The sequence below is a fragment of the Neolamprologus multifasciatus genome, chromosome 12, assembly GCF_963576455.1.
Source record: "Neolamprologus multifasciatus chromosome 12, fNeoMul1.2, whole genome shotgun sequence".
Lineage (NCBI taxonomy): Eukaryota > Metazoa > Chordata > Actinopteri > Cichliformes > Cichlidae > Neolamprologus > Neolamprologus multifasciatus.
The window spans coordinates 23,906,838-23,925,481 of NC_140450.1; the positions used below are offsets into that span (position 1 = coordinate 23,906,838).

The window sequence follows — 18,644 nt, forward strand, 5'->3', positions numbered from 1 at the left end:
GTGGGTTAATACTTAAAAAAACAAAAACAAAAAACACTACTGTGCAAAAGTCTTGAGTTGCTTTTCCTTTCTTTCTCTTTTGCTAGATAAGTGGGAAAGTCATTCCAAAAACATTAATGTAAAAATAATGTAATGTAATACCTGAGTCACTAAGCACATTTTTTGTTTCACTGTGTCACGTCACTCTCAGAAACGTCTGATTTTCCCCAGCAAAATGCATTGACTGCGTCCAGTTAACACACGGCAACTGCTCTGTATGAGACGTTTTTGTGTTTCTTACCGTGAAGCTATCTCCTTTGAACTGGTTGTCCACATAAATGCAAGACCTGTCAAAGTCTTTCATTTCTTCACTGGAACCGAGGGTCCAGGTAACAGCAGAGCAAAAAAGTATGATCACTGCAATGGAGGTTTCTTTCTATACAGATCTAACAATCTAAGAGTCTTCTGACTGTAACTAAACAGCCATCAATTAATGTTATGTTTTTAAATAAAGATGTAATGACTTGACACAGTTTGATGTCTCAAATGACATCAAACTGTGGATAGTTTTAATTTTTTTTTTTTGACACATTATAAGGAACTGTTTAATTGACAACAACGAATCAATGGAAATGGCAAAATGAATTACAATCAGCATATTAATCCTACCAGAAGAAGTCTTCTGCATGGCCCATGTTTGTCTTGTAGTCCTTTCCTCCCACCTCCTGCAAGTGCAGGGCAATGAAGTGTGGCTTGTAGCTCTGGATAGTCTGTTATAAAGCAAAGCAAACAGTGTCAGTGCAATGTACATGCTTACACTAAAGAGCACTGAGCGGTGTAGAAGGTCAATAATGATGATCGTCTCCAGGGAAGCCTTTTAATTTGTAATGTCAGATACAAGAAATTTTGCGTTTGTAATGCAGCCCAAGTTAAATAGAGTAGGAGCAGCTCAAACGTACTAAAATACCCCAAATTATACTTAAAAAAGAGAGGTTCAGTTATCTTAAGCAGTTAAGGTATAAAAAAGGTAATCACATATCATTCCTGTTAATAAATAAAAACAGCAACATTGTAGTTAGCTTTGCTTACTGGTTATTTGATAAAATAAAGGCAATCATCCTGCCTTTTTATCCTCACTAGTAAAGAACACCATTTATACAAAAAGAGGCCACTTTCTCTCAATTTTAAAGTGGAATGTTTTCTTGTATGTTGAAGTATGTCCACATCTTAAATATTTGACCTTTCAGCTTGTCTCGATTGGTCTTTTTAAAAAGCATATGCTTTAATGGTGTTTGAATGCAGATATGCTATCAGTAATTACAACTGTATAATAGAACAGTGGCCAGAACCAACGCAGGTTTCGCTTCCTAGAAGTGGCCATACTCTCCACTAAACAAAACAAAACATGAAATATCACATTCTGAAAACTGTGATATTATTATTGCAACATGCAGAGGCTCAAGCTTACCTTGTACAGTTGTTTTAACCATTCACTTTGAATTTCACCGACCTATGAAATGGAAAAATGGAAAAAAAAAAGTTTTTTCAGTACATCTGGAAATCAGAAATTTTTTTTCATAGATTATTTATTTGTAGGTGTCAAAAATGGACAATATTTACTTTCCCGTTTTAATCTATGATAACGTGATGTCCCAATTTAAATTTCACAGATTGTGAGGCTAAAGGCAGCAGAGGTTAACCAATTTGCAGTGAAGAAAAAGAAACTCATAACACTGACAACACAATAGATATTTAATTCATGTTTTTTCCTTTTAAATGCTATTTTCTCCTTCACTTGCACAGATATAATCATATATCACTGCTATTGCAATGTCTCAATTATCACAGAGTCACAGTGCCATGATAGCAGTATTATTGTGGACAATGTATTTTGATATCACAATTTTTTTTACATTGCTCCATGATTTCCATGCCCACTTATTAATACATTTTAAAGTTATAAAATCTCGCTTTATATCATAACTACACCAAATTAAAGAAAAAAGGTTAGCCAATCTTCAACTATTTAAAATGTTCAAAGCTAAAGGACTAAAAATATTGCAGTCATGGTAAAATAAATAATACCCTCTCTCAGTTTTAAGCTTTTACTTACTAGGACATAATAAAAATAGTTTATTTTGCCCCTAGCAGGTTCAAAAATTATTAAATACCGTCCCACATAAACAACTGCACATTACATATTACACTGTGGAATTATTTATTTAACAAAAACTGAAGCAAAATGCAGATCTAGTGTGTGGTAAACTAATCTGATGTCTTGTAGGAGTATGTTTAGCAGGAGTAACTTAGGAGTAATCATTATCTATATGACTTTATCACTCTCTCAAATCAATGTGGAGCTGCTTTGCTTGGGGTCATTGCCCTGCAGCACGACACAATCTGGGCTGTCAGACAGATGGCCTTATATTTGACTGTATAATACTTTTGCATACAGTAGAGTTCATGGCTCAATCACTGCAAGGCCCCCATGACTTCTGGCTGCTGTGCTGTGCTTGACGGCTTGTATGAGGTCTTTGCTGATACGCTGTGTTTGGTTATTGTCAAATGTGATACTGTGGATTATGGTGAAACATCTTCATCTTGGTCTGGTCTTTCTTAAGGACATTGGTTGAGAAATCTTGTGATTTGATGAGATGCAAATTTGCAAACCAAAGCTGTGCTGCCAAGTTAAATTAAACAAAATTAAATACAGATAAGAGGCTTGTTATATACTTATGTGGTATGTGTATTTTGACTTTTTTGCCATGATGTAAGGTCTCTCTTGAAAATGAGATTTTTAATCTCAGATTTTTTACCTGGATAAATAAAGGACTAATAATAATAATAAAAAACCCTGGTTATAGTGTGAATCGGTTGATAAAATAGTGCAAGTTACTGCGCTGATGTAAACATCTATGATTGTTGGGAGCAGTTCTGATTGTACAGTCTGACAGCTGCAGGGAAGAAGGACCTGCGGAAACACTCCTTCATGCATCGAGGATGCAACAGTCTGTCACTGAAGGAGCTCTGCAGTTCAGCAACATTTACATGCATGGGGTGGGAGACTCTGTCAGAGATGTTATTTTGGCCAAATACTGTCATAAGTTGTAACATTTAACATTCTAACTGAGACTTGTAGAATCTGATGTGTAGTTCTTAGGTTTTTATTTGCAATTTCATTGCATTTCATTTCAAGATCATGGCTGGTGTCTTTCTGTCTTTGTTAACATATGCTAGAAAAACTTCTTTTTCATAAAGGTGCTCACACTTGCTGATGATCAGTTAATCACGCCCACTTAATTAGCAGCACCTGGCAGCTACTTACCTGGTATGGAAGCAATATGGGTGTACTTAATTTTAGATACACTGTTTTTACATTTGTTTTACATGTTATAACTCAGTACATTAAACCTTAGAACTGAAAGAGAATGCATTTTCTTTTTCACAAGACTATATCTGTGTGTGTGGGTTCTGTTAGAAGGAATTAATTTATTTTATAAAATAATTGTAAATTATAAAATTATAATTATGAAATTATTTTTATAAAATAATTTATAATATAATATTAATATGTGTTTTTGCTGCACTGTGTTGCTGTTCCTGTGTTTTCATGCTTGTATGTAAAGGCAGGTGTGTGTGTGTGTGTGCGTGTGTGTGTGTGTGTGTGTGTGTGTGTGTGTGTGTGTGTGTGTGTGTGCAGCTGTATCCGATAGGTCGGGTGACAGGCACCTTCGGGCCTGACAGGTGTGGCCCTGTCACGTGGCTGGCCGCACTTGAAGATATTGCCACGCACCTGCAGCTGATCAGCCTTGTCAGGGGAGCTATTTAAGAGTGTGATTGAGCTCTCACCGACGCTGGATCGTTGCGTGAGACTCCAAGTCAATTTTCCTAGTGAGCCACGGTTAGTGAGTGTATGCTTTCTGTAGTTGAGTGTCCTGACAGCTGCCTCTGTTATTTCCCCCAGAAGGAGCGTGGGAAAACAAGAAGACAGCGAGCACGGGGTGTGAGGACACATAGGAACAGAGAACACGGAGCACCACACCCTCGTGACCATCAGTTGAACAGTACTGCACTGCAGAATATAGTGTGTGGAAGAGAGACAGACCATCATAACATTCTAAACCTACAGAAAAATTACAAAGAAAGTCAAGGTGTCAGTGAGTACAGTTTCCTTCACCGTCAATAGGCACTCAGAAACAAACTCTAACAGGAAGAGGTCTGGCAGATCAAAAGCCACAGCTTAATCAGAGGACGTTTCTGAGAGTTACCAGCTTGCGTGATAGGCGGTTCACAGGACAACAGCTTCAAGCGCAGCTTAATAGCGGTCGTAGTAAGCAAGTCTTAGTTTCAACTGTGAATAGAAGACTTTGAGTTGAAGGTTTGACTGGAAGAGTTGCAGCAAGAAAGGCAATGCTAAGATTTCAGAATAAGACAATGAGAAGACTTTTTCAGGATTCTAAACTTTTTCCTCAGAATTCTGGAAAAACAAACAAAAAGACGTCCAGTGGCCTTAATCCTCTTCCGTGCAATGGAGCCCATTCAATGTTAAAAAACCCCAGCTTTCCTCATACCCTATACCCTGCCTTACTTATTTATGCATGAGCCTATTAGAGTTTTTACATAATCCTGTGACTATACCATCATTATAGTGTGACTTTAATTGTGATGCCATTCTACTTACATTATTAAAGAGTGAGCCGACGTTTGCAGTGACAAGAAGCACATCCGTGACTGTTTCCATGTTAACAACGCAAGCAGTTTCAAGGAAACTTCGTAGTAGCAGCAGCAGCGTCACCACTGACGTTCATGCAGGCCTGCGATACAAAACTCTGCAGGAGCTTATCAAGGTGTGTGTCTGAGAAAGAGAGAGCTTTATAAGCAGCCAGGACTGGGCATCTGCTGCTGACAAACCCTGGGAAAACCTTCTGCAAGTGGGCGGTGTTCTAATGGGCTGACCACATGGTCTTCTATCCATTTGGTCAGATTGCAGCTTTTGTTCTTTCTATTTCCATAGAATATGTTTATCAGTGATAAACCAACCATCACTAAATAATAAGATAATTTGGAAATAATCTCAAAACATTTGAGCGTCCCAGGAACTTTTATATTTGCCTTAATGTACATGTCAAGCTATCTTTTACTAACTGCAACCCCTCCATAACCACACTGAACATTATATTTTTACAACAATGATTTGGGAGGTGTTAGAAGCAGCATGTAATTTATGCACCACAAAAAGTTGCTTTTTGTTTTGTTTTTGTTTTATTTTGTTTTTTAAAAACCTGAAAGGATCTTGAACTCGCAAATCACAAAGACACAAAAGAGGAACTTAATCATCTTCTCCCTGTGTAGCACTTCTTTTCACTTGGGGCAGGTTGCTTTTCTTCAGGGTGTATTAAAATTATATAACAGGTATATCTTGCCTTAATCTCACTTCCCCTTAGCTGTATGATCAGTGATTATACCCTGCTGCTATCACCATTAACTACACTGTAATGTGCAGTCCTGTGCCAACAGATGCATGACTTCCACTTTAGTCATTTTTCTTTAGAAAACCCACCTTCTCCAGTATCTTTTCATCACCACAGCAGCATAACAACACTTCCCCATCCGTAGTTTCCAGTGGAGCCAGTAGCTATAAAAGACTTATTTGGAGTAGATGGATGTTCCTTGAAGTCACTGTTGTTGTGATTTGGCGTTATATAAATAAAATTGAGCTGTCAAGTTTTCCACATTTTTTTCAATAGGTTTCAATAATCTCAAAACTAATTCTGTTTGATTGTTTTTCCATCAGTTGACACACCAACGAGATCAAGATGTTTTGATATTTTTATGCGTTCAAAATTCTTATTCAAACTACTTTAAAACAGGTCTGTCTTTTGTTTTTCCCCCTATACACTATAAAAATTATCAACACTTTTAAGAATAAATGCTTTAGTCATTTGGACGCATATCATGAGCCGGTATCAGACTAAAAGTGAGCTTATGACATCTGACTCTACTGTGTGCTGAAACTCAGCAAATATTTGCCCCCTTCCTAGTTTATTCTTTGCATAATTGTCACACTTACATGTGTCAGATTGTCAAAAAATATTTAATATTGGACAAAGATAACGACAAAACACACAATGCAGTTCTAAAATGGTGATTTAATAAATGATGGGATAAAAGCTACCCAAACCTATCTGTCTCTGTGTGACAAAGTGATTGCTTACTAAACCTAATAACTGGTTGTGCCACTCTTCAGAGCATAAATTGCATGTTTGTGATTAGTAGTCTCTTTCAAATCACTGTGAAGGAATTTTGGCCCACTCCCCTTTGTGTATTTGTTTTAATTAAACCACAATGGAGGGTGTGAAAGCATGAAAGGCTTGTTTAAGGTCACGCAAAAGATTCTCGGGTATTCACATCACCAATCATTCAAATCATTCTTTAGCTTTAGAACAATTTAGTTTTCATCTACAATATCTCTCTGATACATCCTGCAATCAAGTCTGAAACATAACATAAAAACATAACTATAAAATTTTAAAAACAAAAGATGAAACTATCAAACAAAATGTGAGGGTCTCTGATGGCAAAGGCAAAAACATGGCAGAAAGAAGACGTGGAAAACCAACTGAACTTCAATCAAGAGAACATCTCAGATTATCTACAACACAAGTCATTAATATGCTGCTGTGCGGTTTGGATGAATTTCTGATCCTAATCTTCATCTCCCCACTGAAATCTTAGTCAGCCTGAGAGTTATTATTTTCTGATGTGTTAAAATGTTTGGTGCCTGGCAAACCTTGAGCCCATAGGTGGTAGATGTATGATAAGATTTTAAAAACTGATCTTAGAGGCATTCTGCACATGAACAATGCTAATAAAGAAAAAGAAGTCTGACAACAACCACTGGTTATTCTTAGTGGCTTGTTTATGTTAAATAAAACAGATACAAAATACTACGACACTTTAAAGAGACAAGAGTCTCAATGAACACCATAGGAGCTTGGGCATGGAAGCAGGAGGTCCATCATCATGTAACAAGCAGATAGGCTGCCATCTTAACTGCTTTTTAAAAAGCTATAGCAAATATATATACCAAAGGAAAATTGGATTTTTCATCTCAGGACAACAGTGTTATGAGGTTTCATCGGTTTGCTCAATTCATCGCATAGAAACTTTAATGGATGTCGTTGAAACTCAGTAAACAAAATCTCACTCAAAGAGATCACGCACTGGGAATTATTTGCGTGTTGTCATTTGTTCGCTGCAAATAAAAGCACTGTATTCTACATAATGTCTCAGGTTGGCCTTTACCATTTTCACATAGACACTCAATGTGTCAGGTTGGTAGAGTGTTATCTTACCTCAAGCGATCGCCTATGGTTGCGATTGGGAAACTGTACTGCATCGTCTCCCTCCTGTTGGGAGGACCAACATAAATGTGATTCTGGTAAGCAGGTGGTCATAAATGATCAACAGCGTTGCTGCTATCAGTTGCAAAATCTTGTTATTTTGTCTTGCTAGAAGAGATCTCGGTAGCAGCATATGTAGCTTCTAATATGTAGCAGATGCTCATAAGTTTACCAGTGATAAACCAACCATCACTCAATAACAAGATCATTTGGAGATGATCTAACAACATGCAAATGTCACAGAAACCTTTATATGCGCCTTACAGAACAAATCAAAACAGCGATCTTTTACCAAATGCAGCTCCTCCATAACCACACTGTCAAGTGTTCTCTGTCTGTGAGGTGCCCACACTTGAAAAAGACCAGACTTTGAATTTCACTCAAATTTATTTTGATAGCTGATAGGTAGGTAGGTAGGTAGGTAGGTAGGTGAAAAACCTTTCAACACAAAAACAAAGAACATTTCATTAATCATTCAGGTAAATTAAATGCATTATACAGAATACAAATGAAATAACAAAAATATATACACTTCAGTAAAGCCATTTAACATAGCTAATGCAAAATACTTTTGTCTAGACTATCATTTAACCCAGTTTAAGTTAGTTTTACATTCATTGGTTTTTTAATTACAGAGCTGAGTAATTTCAAACAAGGAAGATGGAATAAACTGGTTCTTAAATACACAAAATGTGTCTACCATGCATTTACACTTTTTATAAACAATTAAATTTTACAAAGTATACATTTTAGAGTTTGCAAATATTCTAATAGAGAGTAGTATTAATTAACATTAATATGTGGGAAACACTATCTACATAAACAATTTATTCAAACTTAAACATTCATTTTAATATCAATATAATCTTTTAAACTTAAATGCAGTAACCACTTCCCAAACATAAATACATCTCCACAATTGAGCTTCCATAGTTCCCAAACATATAAGCAGCAAATACGAGTCCAAGAGCTTACCGATAGCCCGTCTAGCTCAAAGTCTTCCTCACAGTGGAAAGTGGATTGCTTGTTTGCTGTCCTCTCAGTATGTCGCACTCGGGTCAAATGACTGCTGCATGCATTTTAAGGTCTACTAGGCACGCCAGCCCTTGATTGCTCTAATTCAGCTCACCTGGCGGAGCGGCGCACACCAGGCCGCGCTTAGCTGTAGATTGCACAAGGTCTAAATCAGCAGCCATGCACAAGCAGCAGCACAGAGCAGGTAGTGGGCAGGAGGAGGAAGAGAAGAGCAACAGCCACACCTACTAGGTCAGCGCGACACCTCCCACTCGATCTTTGCTCAGCACTGCCTGGAAAGATCGCACTCAGGTGGGCTGGTCCCTTGCTTGATCTTCCACCGGTAAAAGGACCACAAGACGCCGGATGTCCCGATGTAAAATGGTGCCCAGCTCAGGACTTCTGGTAGCAGATTTTGGACTCTTGACTGCAATGCTGGAACTTGGAGAGACCCTCACATGCACATCTCGAACAATCCCTCTGGAATCAGGATTCACGCTGATGACTTTTGCGAGTCTGAACTGCCCTCTAAGGGCATTTTGGTCGCAGAGCCAAACTATGTCTCCAACAGCAATGTTTCTCTCTGCAGTATGCCACTTACTGCGGATGAACAGGTTTGGTCCAGCGAGTTGGCTCCAGGACCTCCAGAAGTTGTTGACCATGGTTTGTACTTCTTTCAGCTTTTTGAAAGGATAATTTGTGAAGTCGATAGTTTTGAAGTCCCCACTTTGTGTGGCTCGACCAAGTAACAGATTATTCGGCGTGATGTAGTCAATGCGATCTTCTCGGCTCTGAATTCTGGCATCAATGGGTCTCTCATTTGCAAGGTTGGCAGCTAGCTGGAGTGCTGTCAGAAACTCACTGAAGGTAAGAGCCTCCGCATTGCCAAGCGTATGAAGGGCTCTCTTGGTAACTCTGACAGCAGCTTCGGCAGCCCCATTTCGGTGAGGTGAGTCAGCAGGAAGAATCTTCCAGGCCCAGGTGGTCTCATTTTTGGCAGAGTATTCTTCAAGTGACTCCTTGTTTTGCTGTCTCAGGTAAGCATACATTTCTTCTAGTATAGGTTTGGCGCCGACAAAGTTTGTGCCAGGATCTGACCAGATTTTTCGGGGATGGCCTCGGACAGAGGTGAACCTCTGGTAGGCAAGCAGGAAGCTCTCTGTTGATAGTGTGCTCGCTAGTTCGACATGAATGGCTCGGCTTGCCATACAGCAAAACACAACTCCCCAAACTTTCATGGTCACTCTTCTCTTGACATCATCCCTCACATGATAGGGTCCAAACAGGTCGACAGATGTGAATTCGAATGGTGCAGCAGGATTTGACCTCTCTTCAGGTAAGTCTCCCATTACTTGCTTACAGGTTCTTGCCTTTGCCTTCTTGCAGATGATGCACTGGTCAACAACCTTTTGGGCAATAATTCTTCCTCTTACAACCCAAGCCTTCATTCTCATCCGCAGTAAGGTTCCTGCCACTCCGTCATGTCCCTCGCTGTGTGCTTCTCTGGCGAGGAGGGTGGATAACCAGGCTTGGAATGGTAGAAGGGGAACGGCTTTGCGGTCTTTTTTGAAGGTCTGGATTCTGCCACCACAAACTAGAAGTCCACTTATTTGGTCTCTGTAAACGACTAGTCTGTCTGTTGTGGTGCTTGGGAAGTTGACGCCCTCTTGTGCTGCTAGGCAAAGGTCTCGAAAAGCATCTCGTCTCTCGCTGACTGTGAGGACACCTGAAGATGGTACTACCTCCCACTTTTCTTGGTCTCTGGTTTTGGATCTCATGAACTTTTTTGCAACCCTCCAGACCCACGCCACCATCCCAATCAGCCTTCTCAGGTTGCTGAATCGCCTTTTGTCGATTAGCTGTTGGGTTGCTACTCCTGCCAGTGGTCTTCTCGACTCTACGTGTGCTGAGTCCTGAGCTGCCTTGATGTGGAGTCTGGTAAGGACTGCAACAAAAGTCTTTTTCTGTAGCTTTGTGACCTTTTCTCGAGCTTGGGCAGCAACTTCTCCGGCGGATTTCTTCAGCCACTCATCCTCAGGAAGTTGGAGAAACTTTGGACCCGACTGCCACTCGGAGTCCTCGGTTAGGACATTTGGACTGGCCCCTCTGGTGAGAATGTCTGCAATGTTTGCTGACCCGGGAATCCACCACCAATCTTGGACATCAGTGCTACTCTGGATTTCACCAATGCGGTTTGCGAAGAAGGTCTGGAAACCGTAGCTCTCACGCTGGATTGCACCCAAGACTGTTTGGCTGTCGACGAGGTGGTACCATTTATTGACCTGGATTCTGCAGTGTCTCTGGAAGTAGGTCTTCAGACGGGCAGCAAAGACGGCGCCACACATCTCTGCTTTAATAGGATCGGCCTTTAATAGGCCTTTGTGGTTGAGAGGCGTCAGTTTGGCTTTGGACTCTACTAGTCTCACGATGACACTATGGCTGCAGCTCCAGCGAAGGTACATCACTGCGCCATATGCATGTTCACTGCCATCAGAGAACGTGATGGCACTGGGCTCTGCACAGGGATCTGGTGGAGTCAGGGCTCTAGTGAAATGCAGTTTCTTCAGGTCAGCATACTCTTCCAGAAGCTTTATGGCATCTTCTCGGAGACCTTCAGACAAGGCTGCGTCCCATGTGTCTTCGAGGCAGTGCTTTATTTTTGCTTCTTGGAAAGCTCTCCTTACCAGGATGGCACCCTTTTGTTTGACGGGAGTCACAAGACCGAGTGGGTCATATAGGCTGGAGACTTGGCTTAGCAGTTCTCGCCTGGTGAGTGGATCAGGTGTTTGCTCTCTGACTTCTTCTCTGAGCAGGTCTTGACCAAGGCGCATTTTCCTCCTTTTCTTTGAGAAGTTCACTGCAACCATGACATGAAGCTTGTCATCACTGATGGTGTAGCCAAGGCCAAGGGCTTTGTTGTCATCTTCAGTCAGCTGGTTCGGCAGGATCATAGTCTTTGGCTCTGATCGAGGCAACTCTTTCTTTGACTCCTCCCTCCCACTTTGACTGGAGTAGACCCAAGGCTTCATGTAGAATCCTCCAGCTCTCAGGATGTGCTCGATGTTGGCTGTTAGGCGTCTCAGATGGTCAAGGTCATTGTGTGATGTCAGGATGTCATCGACATAAGCATCTTCCTCCAGCACACGTTTCTCTTCTTTGAAGTGACTGAATGAAGGTAGGTTTGCAGTTTCTCTCATGGCGACTTGGGCTACGCAACCAGCAGGTTTGTCTCCAATGTTGACTCTTGTTATGGCATAGTCTTCTATGCCTGCATCTTCTGTGTCACGCCACAAGAATCTGTGCAAGTGGACCTCTCGATCTTCCAGCCAGACGGAGTTGTACATCTTGCGGATGTCACCAAGGGCAGCGTAGACACCAGCTCGGAACCTCAGCAGGACAGCTCTTATCGGGTTCAGGACATCAGGACCTTTGATGAGGATGTCATTCAGGCTGAGGCCTCTGTACTTCTGGCTGCTGTTCCACACCAGCCTCACTGGGGTAGAGACCAAGTGTGGGTTTGGCGCGATGAGGTGGCTTATATACCATACTGGCCCAGTCCAACTCTGCAGGACTTCTTTGGACAGCTTCACTGCAGCTCTGCGGTTTACCATCTCATGAACTTGTGCTGCATAGGCCGTCTTCCATTCAGGTTCTTCAGATAGCTTCATCTCAGTTCTGATGAATGTTGCTTCTACCGCTTTCCTGTTATTTGGCAAGGTTGCTGGATCTTCTACCCATGGGTATTTGGCATGCCAATGTGGTTCACTGCTGTGGTCATCTCCAGTTGAATAAGTCAGGCCATTCCTCACAATCTCCATCTCCCTCTCTTCTGCGAGCGTCATTTCTTTACCCCCTGGCTGGCAGCTCCCACAACGACACCCTCCACATCTCGGCTGGCAAGCGGCTCCGATGCTTTCCCACCTCCACCACTTCAGAAAGTCTCTGCTGCTGGTAGCTGTGGTGGATAGAGTCTCAGGGTGATCAGGATGCTGACAGGAAGCTAGGTCTTTAGTGAACTCTTGGTACTTGAATGCAGCAGCTCTCATTGATCTTGCGAAGTGAGTCTTGGAGGTGTGGGCCGTCGAGGTGACTTCCTCAAAGAGATCTGGATGCGTGCCCCCAATTGTCTTGCCAAGTGGACCATCCCAGAGAACCAGGTCACCGATGGAGCGGATCTTTTGGGGCACCAGCTGGCCTTGGAACAGGCCATCAGTTTTTCACTGTCAAGTGTTGCTCTTCTCTTCCTCCTCCTGCCCACTACCTGCTCTGTGCTGCTGCTTGTGCATGGCTGCTGATTTAGACCTTGTGCGATCTACAGCTAAGCGCGGCCTGGTGTGCGCCGCTCCGCCAGGTGGGCTGAATTAGAGCAATCAAGGGTTGGCGTGCCTAGTAGACCTTAAAATGCATGCAGCGGTCATTTGACCCGAGTGCGACATGCTGAGAGGACAGCAAACAAGCAAGCCTTACATTATTCCAACAATGTGAGGTGTCATAACATAACATGTAATCTATACACCACATAAAGTTGTTTGAAAGGATTTGAAACTGGCAAATCAACGTACCACAGGCTGGTTGTCTAAAGACACAAAACAGTCATCTTCTCCCTGTGTAGCACTTCTTTTCCCTTGGGGCAGGTTGCTTTTCTTCAGGGCATATTAAAATTATATGACAGGTACATCTGTCATCTTTAACTACACTGTAATGTGCAGTCCTGTGCCAACAGATGCATGACTTCCACTTTAGTCATTTTTCTTTAGAAATGCCCGCCTTCTCTAAGATATATTCATCACCACAGCAGCATAACAACATTTCCCTATCCTTAGTATCTAGTGGAGCCAGAAGCTAAAAGACTTGAAGTCTTGAAGTCGTGAAGTGAAAACACACGTAGTGACTCTTTCCAAACAGTAATCCCAAGTGGCGGTCCAGCTCCCGTGATCTCTCTCCGTTTCCCTCCTAGTGGCAAACACACAAACACACGCAGAGTAATTAAACAATCCTCAGCTCAACGTAAACTGCCACAAAAACCGTCCGCACTGCTCTACCGTGCTTCACACAATGATCCAGCGCTGACTGAAGCTCAATTGCCCTGTTAAGAAGGCAGCCCGGGAGATGGCGGATAATTGGCTACAGCTGGTCGGCTCTCACCATAGTGTCATCGAGAATAACGGATCACGGCACCCAGCAACGCTCTTTTGGACCATACCCCTCCCAGTCCACCAAGTATTGGAAGCCCCTACCGCGGCACCTAGAGTCCATAATCCGTGTTATGGAATATGCAGGTGCGCCATCGATAATCCGGGCAGGTGGTGGGGACCCAGCAGGTGGGCACAACGGGCTGGTCTGGACTGGTTTCACCTGAGAAACATGAAACACATCATGAATCCGCATATTGCGGGGCAAACACAACCTCAACGTCACCGGATTGAGGACCGACTGAACAGGGAAAGGCCCGATGAAGCGGGGACACAGCTTTTTGGACTCAGTCCGAAGGGGAATGTACCTGGTCGAGAGTCATACCCTCTGGCCAACCTGGTAAGCGGGCGGCAGGGTGCGGCGGCGGTCCGCCAAACGCTTGTTCCGCCAAACGCTTGTTCTGCCAAACGCTTGTTCTGCCAAATGCTTGTTACATTCCGCCGTCCTAAGCAAGGCTGCCCTAGTTGCCTTCCAGGCGCGCCGACATAGACGAATATGATGTTGGACAGATTGCACGTCAAGCTCACCCTCCATGATAGACAGGAGCGGAGGTAGATAACCCAGGGAGGCTTCAAAAGGTGACACTCCTGTTGCGGTTGACGTACTGGCGGTGTGGGCATATTCAATCCAGGCCAACTGCTCGCTCCAAGTGGACTGGTTAGATTAGACGACACAGCGGAGCATGGCCTCCAGTTCCTGATTTGCCCTCTCAGCTTGACCATTTGTCTGCGGGTGAAAGCCAGAAGACAAACTGACCTGGGCCACCAGTTCCGCACAAAACTCCTTCCACACCTGGGAAGTAAACTAGGGCCCTCGGTCCGACACAATGTCATGGGGAATGCCATGTAAACGGAAAACATGCTGGACGAGGAGTTTAGCCAGGGCCACAAAATGGGCTGCGTTGGAAAAGCGGTCAACAGTGGTAAGTATGACAGTATTACCAGAAGATGGTGGCAAGCCGGTGACAAAGTCCACCGCTATGTGAGACCATGGACGGCTGGCGACAGCAAGTGGCTGTAACTGACCCGAGGGTGGAGAGCTAGGAACTTTATTCTGAGCACAGATGGTACATGCAGCGACATACTCCTGGACGTCCTTCGCCAGAGCAGGCCGGGATGATAGTCCTCTCCTCCTCCTCCTCCTCCCCCTCCCCACTGGGAGCAAACTCGCGCGAGAGGGCATCTGGCTTGGTGTTACGAGACCCTGGCCTGTAAGTGATGACAAGATCAAAACGAGTAAAAAACAAGGCCCACCTGGCTTGCAGATTGAGGCATTTGGCTGTCTGCAGGTACGACAGATTCTTATGGTCCGTCCAGACCAGCACCGGATGCACACTCCCCTCCAGCCAGTGGCACCATTCTTCCAAGGCCAACTTGATCGCCAGGAGCTCCCGATCCCCGACATCATAATTACGCTCCGCCTGGGAAAGACAATGGGAGAAGAAGGTGCAGGGATGGAGTTTACCTTCCACTCGTTGGGAAAGGACTGCTCCCACACCAGAATCCGACACATCCACTTCCACAATGAAGGGTCGAGATAAATCTGCTTGAACGAGAATGGAGGCAGACGAGAACAACAGTTTCAGTTGCACAAAAGCCTGTTGGGCCTGGGGTGACCACACAAACTGCTGTTTAGGAGAAGTGAGAGTAGTCAACGGCAACACCACAGTGCTAAAGTTACGAATGAACTTACGGTAGAAGTTCGCAAAGCCGAAGAATTTTTGGAGTGCCTTGACCCTAGCAGGATCTGCTCTCAACTGCCCCCAATCAATCACAAATCACAGAAAAGACACTGTCGGGACGTGAAATTCACATTTCTCACCTTTGACGAACAGGCGATTCTACAACAGCCGTTGAAGCACCAGTCTGATGTGTTCAACATGCTCCTCACGAGTCTTGGAAAAAATGAAAATATCATCCAAGTACACAAAAGCAAAGTGGTTAATGAAATCCCGAAGCACGTCATTCACCATAGCCTGTTCTTGGTGGTTATTTTGTTGAGACCACAGAAGTCAATGCAGGAGCGAAGGGATTTGTCCTTCTTTTCGACGAAAAATAATTCTGCCCCAAGCGGAGAAGTGGATGGTCGAATGATGCCAGCGGAGAGTGAGTCGGTAATATAGCGCTCCATGGACTTGCGCTCAGGCTTGGACAGGCTGTACAGGCGGCTGGTGGGCAGTGTAGCTCCTGGAAGCAAATCAATGCCACAATCGTAAGGTGAGGCTGAAGCAATGAGGCCAAACTCTTGCTGAACACTTTAGCTAGATCATGATATTCATCCGGAACAACAGAGAGATCAGGAGCACAGACAGCATCCTTCGCCACAGTCGGCGTCAGATTGGGAACAGCTGACCGTAAGCACGGCTTGTGACACCACTCACTTCATCCCCCCACACTACCCTGGGCCCAATCTATCTGAGGGTTATGACGTTGAAGCCACAGGTAACCTAAGACCAATGGAGTATCAGGCGCCTTAAACAGAAACAAACTTATATTTTCAACATGATTACCAGAAAAAACGTGAACGTGAAAGAACGAAAGCATGATTTCATGCGTGCGATGCATGACTTTGGCCAGCACTTCCCCATTGAGGGCAGACACAAAGGAACATGCAGGGAAACAAGCGGGACCCCCAATCTCCTGGCTAAAGACTCGTCCATAAAGCTTTGTTCTGCGCCTGAATCCATTAGTGCGTTACAGGAATGAGTTATGGACTGAAAGATATGCTTGGCGGGGCAGCTGAAGTGGGGTAACACATCTCCTGTCGCACCCATCAGTAACCCCACTGCTACTGACAGGCTGAATCTTTTAGCCGGGACGGGCAAGAGTCTGCCTAGTGCCCCTTCTTTCCGCATGCAAAGCACTCACCCATCTGGCCTCTCTTCCTCCACCCCGGCTTGCTGAATCTAGCTCGCCCTAGATGCATCGGCTCCTCCTCCGTTTCCTCAAGCTCACGCTCCTCTTGTCCTCGCCCATCGGAAGAAGTGCTCAGCCAACCACCTGGGCTTCCTGTTGCCCGGCGGGCTTCCTCAGACCGTCCTCCGTATTCTTGCATGTGGTCATCAAGGCTGATACACATATTAATCAAAGCATCCAACGATTTAGGTAATTCTTTGGTGGCCAACTCATGTCTGATTCCTTCATTCAGGCTATTGAGAAATGCCCCCGAAGTGCTTTTTCCTCCCAGCCAGTTCCCTCAGCCAAGATCCAAAAATCCACAGAAAAATCCACCACACTCTTTTTGCCCTGTTTTAAAGAAAACAAACGGTGAGCAGTTGCATCTGGATTAGAACCTTTATCAAAAACACTGCGGGATTTGGTCAGAAAGTCAGGATAAGAAACATTGGGGTTGGAACGCAGCACTGCCTGAGACCACTTCAGTGCTCTCCCCGTCATGAGTTGCACCATGAGAGGAATTTTGGCACCGTCGGTAGCATAGGCTTGAGTCTGTTGGTGAAAACTCAAGTCGCACTGGGTTAAGAAGCCTCTACACTTATCTAAATCCCCTGAAAATTTTTCAGGCACAGGTAAGGTGTGCTCATGCATGGGTGGAGGTGGAGAGGGAGGAAGAGGGCAGGCGGCTGCAACACTTAAGGAGGGTAACTGAGGTGAAACATTAGCTGCTGCTGGGCGAGGGGATTGCCACATACCTTTGAGTTCCGTTACTACCTGAAGCAGGGTGCCCTGTTCCTTAGAAATATGCTGAAGCATCTTGTCGTGTTGTTCCAATAGGTCCGCCTGAAGAGATAGCTCACGTTGTACAATCTAATTAAAACAATTAAAACCTCAAGGATTCGTAGTTTAGATTTAAAAGCACTTAATAAAATGAATTCAGTCATTTTCCATTCGTTCTGCAGTTTGTTCCAAGCCAAGGGTGCTAAATGGACAAAAGCTCTTTTACCAAATTCGGTTTGGGCAAATGGAACAGAAAGCAACAATTTAAATGTATGTGAATGATAGATCATTCTGATTGGCACATTGGCTTCAGGCTTATTTTTAATTGGTGGAGTTGTCTTCAGCAGACAGGTGGATTAAATCTAGGCAGCTGGAGTCAGTTGATGACTTTTAGAATCAACTTTTATGACTGGGTGATTAGAACTGAAACCATTTACCTGTTTGTAGTGGATTCTCTCACATTTCAACTAATCTAACCTAATTTAATGTCTCTGTTTTAAAGACACACAAACACAGAGGCACACTCACACAGACCATCTCACATACTGATACAGACATAAACACACAGACAGACAAACACACGCACACACACACACACACACACACACACAAAAGTTGTGATTTTTTTCTCTCCATTCACTTAAAAGGGAACCGTCTGAAAAAGTACACCAAACCAGCCACTTTGGATCCCTACTGCTCTGTAATACCTTATCGCAAAAACATGATTTAAGGTTTATATGGGTCACAAGACTTTGGCTTGACAAAATATATGTTTTGATATGTTTATGGTTTCTTCCTAGATTTCATGAAGAATTTGATTTTTCATGGAATTTTCCTGTGACTGCATGATCACATGACCTGCTCTAAAAATTGAGTCTGGAGAATAATGTGATAAAAAAATCTTTCTCTTTCTTTCATGCCCAAACCTTTTCTTTGACATGTATAATATTTACATTAAAATGTAGCCATTACTGTCCTCTTTCATCCAGATTCATTCTCATTTAGATGGGATTTACAGTTCTGTCATAAATGTTATCAAAGTGCCTCCCCCATCTCTCTTTCCCATAGGAAACAATTTTAAAACAGCTCCCGAATTTTGGCTTAACTTCTCAGTCGGAAGCTGTCGTTACACTGTCACAATGTCCATATAATAAACTCTACAAATATGAAAATGGAGTAATTTTCCCTGCTCAAGGGAAAATAATTTTTCCAATATGACTTGTATTTTTCTCTTGGGATGCATTTGTTTCAGACGTACATTTCTGTTTGTCAAGTCTGATTCTCAGGCTGTTTCCAAATTTAGGGGCTGTATCCTTAGGAGGACACATTACGTCACACCAATGCTACGAAGGCTGTTCAAATTCGACGGCTCCTCCAAATG

At 43.4% G+C, this 18,644-nt stretch overlaps 2 protein-coding genes across 2 annotated transcripts; both read right to left on the reverse strand.

Moving 5' to 3' along the window:
- Positions 1–558: 558 nt before the first annotated feature.
- LOC146507033 (inositol polyphosphate-5-phosphatase A-like) lies at positions 559–5,634 on the reverse strand. Its single transcript, XM_085180871.1, has 3 exons — positions 4,574–5,634; positions 1,448–1,489; positions 559–749 (listed from the first exon to the last, which is right to left on the reverse strand). Exons 1-3 carry the CDS (start codon positions 4,718–4,720, stop codon positions 645–647), a joined length of 294 nt encoding a protein of 97 aa, XP_085036997.1. The 5' UTR covers positions 4,721–5,634; the 3' UTR covers positions 559–644.
- Positions 5,635–7,695: 2,061 nt separating this feature from the next.
- Positions 7,696–15,470, reverse strand: LOC146507034 (uncharacterized). The gene is made up of 8 exons (XM_085180872.1): positions 15,411–15,470; positions 15,054–15,134; positions 14,843–15,009; positions 14,674–14,797; positions 13,914–14,243; positions 13,634–13,751; positions 8,358–12,591; positions 7,696–7,820 (listed from the first exon to the last, which is right to left on the reverse strand). The coding sequence occupies exons 1-7, from the start codon at positions 15,468–15,470 to the stop codon at positions 8,705–8,707; spliced, it is 4,767 nt and encodes a 1,588-aa protein (XP_085036998.1). The 3' UTR covers positions 7,696–7,820; positions 8,358–8,704.
- Positions 15,471–18,644: the final 3,174 nt, after the last annotated feature.

Bases quoted from the DNA above. Each gene is read 5' to 3' on its own strand.
- LOC146507033 (XM_085180871.1), bottom strand. From the start codon at position 4,720: ATGGAAACAGTCACGGATGTGCTTCTTGTCACTGCAAACGTCGGCTCA. The intron at 1,490-4,573 runs AAATAAGTAAGG...TCCATTTCATAG, and splicing joins ACTCTAATAGGCTCATGCAT to GTCGGTGAAATTCAAAGTGA. The intron at 750-1,447 runs GTAAGCTTGAGC...GCTTTATAACAG, and splicing joins GGTTAAAACAACTGTACAAG to ACTATCCAGAGCTACAAGCC.
- LOC146507034 (XM_085180872.1), bottom strand. From the start codon at position 15,470: ATGTTGAACACATCAGACTGGTGCTTCAACGGCTGTTGTAGAATCGCC. The intron at 15,010-15,053 runs GTAAACTCCATC...TGTCTTTCCCAG, and splicing joins CCTTTCCCAACGAGTGGAAG to GCGGAGCGTAATTATGATGT. The intron at 13,752-13,913 runs GTATGACTCTCG...CATGTTTCTCAG, and splicing joins CTTACCAGGTTGGCCAGAGG to GTGAAACCAGTCCAGACCAG.